This window comes from Camarhynchus parvulus, chromosome 3 (genome assembly GCF_901933205.1).
Source record: "Camarhynchus parvulus chromosome 3, STF_HiC, whole genome shotgun sequence".
Lineage (NCBI taxonomy): Eukaryota > Metazoa > Chordata > Aves > Passeriformes > Thraupidae > Camarhynchus > Camarhynchus parvulus.
This window is the reverse complement of record NC_044573.1, coordinates 40,996,819-41,005,888: the sequence shown is the minus strand read 5'-3', so window position 1 is coordinate 41,005,888 and position 9,070 is coordinate 40,996,819. Positions and strand designations below refer to the sequence as shown.

At 44.0% G+C, this 9,070-nt stretch overlaps 1 protein-coding gene across 1 annotated transcript; it reads right to left on the bottom strand.

Moving 5' to 3' along the window:
• Positions 1-1,828: 1,828 nt before the first annotated feature.
• On the bottom strand, positions 1,829-8,090 carry FAM89A (family with sequence similarity 89 member A). Its single transcript, XM_030946481.1, has 2 exons — positions 7,794-8,090; positions 1,829-3,827 (listed from the first exon to the last, which is right to left on the bottom strand). Exons 1-2 carry the CDS (start codon positions 8,046-8,048, stop codon positions 3,669-3,671), a joined length of 414 nt encoding a protein of 137 aa, XP_030802341.1. The 5' UTR covers positions 8,049-8,090; the 3' UTR covers positions 1,829-3,668.
• Positions 8,091-9,070: the final 980 nt, after the last annotated feature.

Sequence of the window (9,070 nt, the reverse complement as noted above, 5' to 3'; positions counted from 1 at the left end):
ATACTATAGTAATTTTTGCCTAATTCTCCTAGTCTTCCAATTTCATGACTATACCGAATATTGTACTAAAGCCTCAACTTTAGCAAGCATCTAAACTATGCATAAACTGAGTGCAGATTTGCCCTACCTTTATTGGAAAACTTGTTCTTTGAAGCAACATTCACGCTTTTTACAAATTATTCTAATGATTGCCTACTGCATTTCAGTGCATTAATGCAGTACCTTTTAGTAAGACATTTGTAGTGTGTAGTGTGAATATCTCCTTTATCTAAGTATGCAGCTGTTCCACAGTCTTGGAAATAACAAACAGCAATTCGGATTTCAGGAGAAGATGCCTGCTTTGAAGTCAATCCACACTAAAGTCAATAGCACTGACAGTGACTTCACCAGGAGCTGGAGCTGAACCTAAATGCTTATCTGTTATATTAGCCTTAGTATCAGTCACCCATTACTTTTTGGCAACCTCTTTCTCCAAAGCAGAGCACTCCTTCCAGACTCTTCTCTTTTTGTAGACTAAGAAAATTTCCAGGGAACTAAACTGTAATGTAATTATGACAGTATGACTCTGCAGTTGTCATAGCAATGGAATGAGGGTGATATGCTGCTGAAGTAAAAATAAAACTTCAAGTACAGCTAGTGGAGAACTAACAATTATTTCTAACTGCTTTACCACATTTATAGGCCCTTTGGAGAAAGGTTATTGAAGTCACACAGCGTAGATTGCATTCTGAACAGCTGCACTCACAGTTTTCCACCTCTTCTTGCTTCCTTGTAAACCTGTCTTTTCCTGGGCCTGCTCATTATTGCGTGTGCTATATGGGACTGGAAAAGTTCCACAGTGTTCGCTGGGTAGAGAAGATTCCCAAGGGTTTCTTTCATTGTATCCTTAAAAGGTACCCTTAAAAACTTAGGAGTTGAGATGAACTGGGGTTATGGAGTCAAAATGGGAAAGCTGTGTTGGGATGAGATTTGGACCATGGGTAGGAAGCTTTTGTAGTAATGTGACTCCGTTTCATCGTGCGCACACCAAACTTGGACTGAAGCTGCCTGCAGCAACTACTCAGTATTTAAAGCTACACTTTCATACCAAGCACCTCTCTTTCAGAGCAATTCCCCTTCTTCATGCTGTTATAATGTGGTAAAGAGATACAGCTCACAACTGCAACACCAGGCATAGAAATCAGCCTCTGAAACAACTGCTTATTGCTTATTATTTTAAAACCTTCTTTCTGCCCTTGTGGCATGTGAGTTTTCCTTAGGAACACTGACTATAACTTCTCTCCCATGCAAGATGGTGTTATTAAAAGGGGCAGGGTGCTGAAAACTTAGCAAGTCCTTATAATCCATCCTGTTTTTCAGTCCAAATTTTGTGGAGTAATGCTTTAGGACATTTATTCTTCCCTTGGTGCAGGGAATACCAGCCAAATGTTCCATGTTGCCTAAATCGTGAGCAGGATTAGAAATAGAAATAATTTTGCTTTTTAATTTATGTAAGAGAAAATACTTTGAATTTTACTCAAGTCCATTCTCATCACCACGACTATTAAGGAATGGCATGTCTAAAGATCTGTAAAACAGAAACATTAGTTTTAGTAGTAGAAACAGGATTTTCTCCTGAATTCAAAACCAAATAAAATCCAATTAAGACAGAGAAGCAGGAAATTCCATTCCAAATAGACGTAGGTGGAACTTTTTCCAATTTAAATCAAAAATTGCTTTCTTCAGTCCAGGGTGATGACTAGTCCTAGTTTTCTTATGGGAGGGTTGGGAAGGGGGGGTGGGGCTTGTATTCACTGAAAAGGTAAATTAAAATACACACATTAGAAAGTTATGCTAAACATCATGCTTTTTATTTTTGGGGAAAGAGCAAGAAAATAGCAGTACTTCAACAGACTAGAAAAAGCCTCATGTAAACACTAAAAGCACAGCAAATTATACTAAAAGCTTATACATTCTTAAGTCAAAGCAGAAAGTTGCATGTAAATATATGTGTGTATATATATTTATACATGTATACACACACAGGCACACAACTTTTAAGTACAGATATAACTCTCTGAATTATCTGTGTTTCCCTTATCATTCAGTTTAGTTTTGGGTGAGTGAAGCAATTAGACCAGAATTAACATTAAAAAAAATACCCAACCACTGCCACAGACTAGATTAAGAACTTATACACATACACAATTACAGCACAGTCTTTACTCTCGTGGCCTTTGAATTCCACTAAAATAAGCCAGTTTTAGAGGGAATGCACCCTGGAAGTTTCTTGGCTTTTATCACTGAAACATCCTAGCCTTTCTTAAAAACTAACAGAGGAGCTACCCCAGAATGTGATCGCCAATTCTTCCTGCAAACTGCATACATGCCAGACATGAACCATGCAAAAACCCTTTGAGGTTTAAGCCCTTAATTATTACCTTGTGTCAAGATTCAGGCACTTTGCTTTACAGCAATTTTCAGAATTAAATTTAAGAAACTAAAATCGCATTGGGAGTTGATTTTACTTAAAATAGAGAAGGGTGAAAACTCAGATAGTTGGCAACTCTCAGCTGATTAAGCATTTCACACAACGAATTAATAAAAACTTAACCAAGTGCTTTAGTAAGTTCTGAAAACAAAAATAAGTTATATTTCAAAGAACAAGTTAGTATAAAAAGTTTTAACATATGCAAAGTATGTGCTCAAAATACTTATTTCGCATTTTTAAAAAGAGCTGTCATCTACCTTACAGCAACAAAGTTCACCCAGTATAAAATATTGCAATTTGTCCCATTGTGTCATATGAGAGGTTTCCTTATTCTTCATATGATCAAGAACACTTGCACAAGAGTTCATGTTATTCCAAGCCACATAGTGGCAGACAGACTATGTTTGAAAATGTGCTTTTACTATGTAGTGCAGTAAAAGCTAAGCAAGCCATTTCAGAGCAGCGTTTAGCAGGTCGAAGAGCTACGTTGATGCAAGAAATCCAGAGAAGAGTATAAAAGTTAATGCCAAGTGGCAGTACCAAGAAAGTGAATTAGATCAACAGAAAAAAAACCCTGCTGATAACATTCACTATCACATGTACAGCTTGTAAGCTAGGAATAAATTAGCTTAAGGAGAAAAAAAAAATTCACTGTGTAAACAATTCACCCAGTACAAAACTGGGTGCAGCCTGTAAGAGCAGAACTAGCTTAGTAGTGCTGAGGATGTGCGTGCATCCAGATGCCTGTTCAAAATGCATTTATCAATGCTACTGACCCCCCCAAAAATCACCTAGAGCTATTTACATCACAGCAGAGGCTTCCCTCCCCCCTTATGAAGTTATTACAACTCAGGAAGTCACTGCTGTCTACTACGATTAGAATTCCAGTTATAAGCTACCGATGTTTGTAAGATGAAAACACCCACCTTCCAAATTAAATTGAAAACTCTTGTCAAGCATGTCTGAAGACTCTTCAAAAGTTAAAGTACAGCACTTTGCTCAAGTGGTATTTGCATGAGTAACTTGTACTGACAGCCTGTTAAAATAAGAGAATTTAACACAACTCGGGGTAGCTGGGTGTTCCTCCTCAGGAAGAGGGATCCATACAAATTCCAGTCGTTCTTGTTGAGGTGTGTTACAGGGAGAGAAAGACCAAAGAACCTCAGTCCAGTCAGCCTCGAGGGGAATCTTCCTGCTTCTAGAAGTATTCCTCCTCTTCATCAAAAAATCCGTTTTCCATGGCGTACGAGCAGTCTGCGTTAGAGTCAGCTTGGCAGGCACCTTTGTATTCTTGAATGGATTCGTACAGGGAGTAGAGCTGACACAGCAATGACATATCCAGCTGCCGAAGACCAACCTGAAGGGGGAACAATTCAAACCATCATTACTACAAGTGTCTTTCTATGGTAGTATAATGCTATATATCTTTTGTTGCTAAACAGGAGGTTCAAGCTTCTTTCCACCTTGAACAGTTACAAAAAGTGAAAGTAGAATTCATTTTCTAAGGTGACAGATGCCCCACGGGATAAACTGGACAAAAGAACAAGGAATGATGTGATGCAATAGTACAGAACAAATGCAAAGTGTTCTTCAAAATGTTGTATTAAAATGATGGGCTTAACTTCCAATAAGCAGTTCACTGCTGTCAGAGCCATGGCAGATAAATTCATACAGTCTATATTCCTCATTATGCAAGGGAGATATTATGAAAAAAAGACACCATGTGTCTTTCATAATACATCTACATCTTTCTCTGACACCATCACAGGCGCTCTGCTTTTGTCTGAAACAGTCTGGAGTAAAAGTTTTAAATGGGATTCTGACTGGTTTTCCCACTTCCCAGGTAAGTACTTCTACTCTAATTTTCTTTTCGATATTGACATACATAGGCAAAGCCAGGTATGTCCAGCACAATACAGCACGTTACTTCCAGGCAGCAAAACTAAAGCAGAAGTGACACAAGGACAAACTTCATCTCTTATAAATCTTCAGAGTATTTTCACGTGCCACTCAAGCACAGGCTTGGTTATAATTAAACACCTAATATTTTGGTCCTTAACCTTCTCAAATATTAGTTCCAGAGCAAATTAAAGATTTAAAACCATTAAAAAAAGAGGACGCATCTTTATGTCAGGTACAAAACCACTATGTTGCACTGCAAACTGAAATCATGCTACTCATTTAACTCAATTCAGTCTCCCTCTCTGGCAACAAAATGGAGAGTTTACTTGACACTGTCACCTATCCAAGTCAGATCAAATTAAAACTAGGTTTTGCCTTGCAGCTAATTTAAACCACCACCCAATTAGAGATTCTAGAGAAACAGCCATTTCAGCCTTATTTTTCAATGAAGTGTTAAGCCAAGAGACTGCTCCTAGTGAGCCTCAGTTTCATCAAATAAAAAGTTTTTGCCACAACTCATGTCAAGAGGAAATAAATAAATAAATAATGTTAGCAGCCTTTACCGCAACCTGAACACCAGGCTGTATTTTATTCATAATGAGAACTCTAACCTCTTCTTATGCTTCTAAATTCTCAGGACAATACACTCAGCACACAAGAAAACTACAACAAGTTAGCATGAAGATCTTACTTTGACATTGCTAAAGTATTCTACCAGCAGTTCTTTCTGAAAGTGGAGAGAAAATAAAAATCATACATCACAATGCCACTAAGAATAAGAGGATACAGCATCTTTCAAGAACAACACAAATTACCTGGTGACATAATGAAGCCAAAAGATGAAGGCCTGCACAGGCTAAATGTGAAGACTTTAGGATAAGACATGGAGCACTGTGCTAGTTGCCAGGATATTACAGGTAAGTCTTTCTACCACCTCAGATCTACGCTACTTTTCTCACCCACTTTCCATTAGAACCTAAACTGCTCACTTCAGGTAAGAAAGAATGCTGTGAAGGTGGACTTAATGCTCTGACATACAAGAATGATACGCACCTGGCAGACCTGCATGAGAGCTAAATGTTTGAGGGACAAGACTGCCGTCCAGAGCTGTTCAAAAAGCAATCAGGAGTGAGTCAAGCAAAGAAGCCAACCTGGAGACTGGCAACCTTTGTCTCCTAAGTAAAGTGGGAGCATTTTCACAAGCAGTGCTCTTATTTCAGCTCCATGAAAGACTTGAGCACTTTCTGTGAAGTTCAATCCTACTGACCGCCAAGCACAAACTTCAAGAGAAAAACTGCCCAGCGGAATTAACATAATAGGTCTTTAAACCAAATGGTTATGTTTAATATCTTATTTTTCTGTTGCTGTCACTAATATCAAACAATCAAACAAGAAGTCTACTGAAAAACATGCAGCCTCTTCAAAACTTTCAAGTATGGTCCCTGAGGTAAGAAAAGCCTGAAGAAATGTCCAACCCTGATAGCATTAGCACAGTTTTTAATGCCAGCCAAGCTGTGTTTGACTCTTGGTAAGACAACCTATAGTGCACAATTCCATGAGTTAACTCTGTTCCTCATGATCACAGTTCTGAAATGGCCTCTCCTTTCCTCCCTCTCTCTCTCCAAAGCATCCAAGTTCATCACTTTCTCAGCTTTAGAAACTTACATACATACACACAGTACCTTGCTTGATCATGCAGGGAAAGATGCTCTGTGCATTTCTTCCTCACTCACTATAGAAAATTTAAAGCAAGCCTATTACTCAATAAAAATATCTTTGATTGCCGCAAGAAGGAGTGTTCAATATCAGTAATAAAGCGCTTTAATCTTCTTGATGAAAGACAGCCTATTGGTACACAAGAGTCTCTCTAATTGGTACAGGCCACAAAAAAGTACATCTGGAACCAAGGACCCTGTTGCTTGAAAGTCTTTGATGTGTTTAGAAGTATCTTTTTCTTCAGAAGTATTTTATTGAATTATCATCACGGATAACAGAGTATTAAAGGAAAGTTTAAAGGGGAAGTCTAGTTATCAAATGACTTTGAGAAGTATCTAATTTAATTTCCCATTAAGAAAAAAATAGATTAGACTTGCCTAATGAGTTCTCTTTGCTTTTTTGGAAAGGCTTAAGACGACTAAGACCATATGTCCTTGTTTCCTTTTACAGCATTACAGAAGAAAGCCCCGGCAGTCGATAGACACCCGTCCTTTCCTGAGCTTTAATGCAAACTGGCAATTCTAATACACAGTTTTAAAAATTCTCTCTAACTGTTGAAAGACTGGTGGCAGACTAGGATTTCAGCACACTACACTGTTCTTCTAAATCCACAGAAAGACCTTTCAAAAGAGCTTTTTGTCCTCAAGCACATTCTTAGCCTGAGAAAAAGTCTTTAACTTGGCAGATTTTCAGCAATACCATATTTTATATGCTTCACAGTGTTATTAGAGACAGAAGACACCTCTGGAGATCATCCAGTTCAAAGCTCCTGCCAAAGCAGGGTCACCTCAAGCTGGTCACACACAAACGTGTCCAGGTGGGTTTTGAATGTCTCTAGACAGGCAGACTCCATGAGCTCCCTGGGCAGCTTGTCCCAGTGGTCAGCTACCTTCAATGTAAAGAAGTTCTTCCTCATGTTGAGGTGGAACTCCTTGTGTTTCAGTTTATGGCCATTGCTCTTCATGCTGCTGCTGGGCACCACTGGCAAGAGTCTGGCACCGTCCTCTTGAGACTCACCTTTCAGATACTTATATATATATATATATATATTTTAATGAGATTCCCTCTCAGTCCTCTTTTCTCTAGACTAAACAGGCCCATCTCCCGCAGTCCCTCTTCATAAGAAAGATGCTCCAGACTCCTAATTATCTTTGTGGCCCTCCGCTGGACCCTCTCCAGCAGCTCCTTGTCTTTCTTGCACTGATTCTACAGAACCCTCAGCGGGCGAGGCTTAGGCTATTATTAGTCACTACAGTGGCAGCTTGCACCAGCAAAGCACCAACACCCAATTAGTGTTTAATCAAAAGGTGCGCCAGGTCGCCCGGAAGAATTTCGCTATAATAACGCCGCGCTACAGGACCAAAACAGAGTCCTGGAGAGAACCACGCCGAACCACAGCCACCTGGGCTGCACGAATCGCCGCCGACACTGGGGGTTTTTGAACACCAGCCTTTCAGCGTGGCTGCCGGGTCCCGGGGGTGCCGCAGGGCGCGGTAAGCGGCTCCCCATCCGCGCCCGCGGCAGCCCCGCCGCCACCGGCCCCGGCCCTCTCTCGCCGCCGGCACCAGCACCGGGTTACGGGGGCTGCACCGGCCCGCGCCCACCCGGAGCCGGGGCGCCGTTCTGGCCCCGGGGAGGTGGCGGCGCCCCCACCGCCGCTCGCCACGTCCGCCGCCCCCGCCGAGCCCCGGCCCGCCCCGCTCACCATCTCCTTGCGGAGCAGGGCCAGCGCCGCGTCCAGGTTGGGAGGCTTGGGCGGGCGCGGCGAGCCCCGGCCGCCGCCGCTCAGCTCGTCCTGGATGCGGGACTTCTGCGCGTAGAGCCGCTCCAGGTCCCGCCAGCGCCCGCCCTGGCCGCCGCCGCCGCCCGAGGACGAGGAGTTCAGCAGCCCGCTCAGGCTCTTGGGCAACGGCGGCAGCCCCGCGCCGCCGCCGGGCCCCGGCAGCCCCGGCCCGCTCATGCTGCAGCCGCGGCCACCGACGGAAGGAGCCGCCTCGGCCCCGCCGCGGGAGGCGCCGCCCGGAGCCCGCCCCGCCTCCGGGCCCGGCGGGGGCGGGGGAGCCGTGTGGGGCCGGCCGAGGGAAGGGAGGCAGGGGAGGTAGTAGGGCAGTGGAGATTGCAGGGCAGCGGCAGGGCGGCGGAGGGGCCGCGCCGCAGGTGCCCCGGTTCAGGGCCGGGCCGCTTTGTCTGAGGCGCGGTGGGTCCCTGCGGGCGCAGCCTCAGCCCCAGCCCGTGCCCCACGGAAACAGCCCCGCGGCAGCGCTCGGTCCGCGGGCACGGGCAGGCAGAAGGGCCCTGCGGCAGCGCGGCTGAGCCTCTGGGCTCGGCGCAGGGGCTGGGGGAGGGATGAAGCGCAGTGAAAGCAGGCATGAAAGCAGATTAACTGCTGCAGGCGGAGGTGTCCGGTTCTTCTGTGGCGATGGTGTTGCATCAGTCGCCTGGATAACGCGACGCTGCTCACCCTTTCCATCAAGATGTTTCTTTCTGCCCCGGTTTGGGCTGGGATAAATGTCTTCTAAGTAGCCTGTACAGTGCCGTGGTTTTGATTCAGAATGAGAATAATGTCGATAATATACTGGTGCTTTGATTTTTGATGAGTCGTGTTTATCCTAAGGGCGCTCTTTTGTCTCTGTGTGCCTGTCTCATGCTCTGCCGGGGAAAAGGTACACAAAAGAAACTGGGAGGGAGCACAGCCGTGACCGGTGACCCAAACTGGCCAAAGGGATATTCACCTTTTTTATTTGTACTTTGTCTCAATTATTAAACTGTTCTTATCTCACCCTATGTGGTTTACTTTTGATTCTTCTTCCCATTCCACTGGGGGAGAGGGAGGGGGGTATGGGGGGGTGAGGTGGCTGAGCGAGCAGCTGTGGTGCTTTATTTCCGGCTGGGCTTAATCCACGACCCTTTCACGTGCTTACAGCCAAGTTTTGTACTTCAAGTGTTTTGTCTCCAAGCATTGCAACTACACAAACCTGGGGT

Coding starts and splice junctions, on each gene's coding strand:
- FAM89A (XM_030946481.1), bottom strand. CDS start 8,048: ATGAGCGGGCCGGGGCTGCCGGGGCCCGGCGGCGGCGCGGGGCTGCCG. Junction 3,828..7,793: donor CCCTGCTCCGCAAGGAGATG/GTGAGCGGGGCG, acceptor TTCCCCCTTCAG/GTTGGTCTTCGGCAGCTGGA.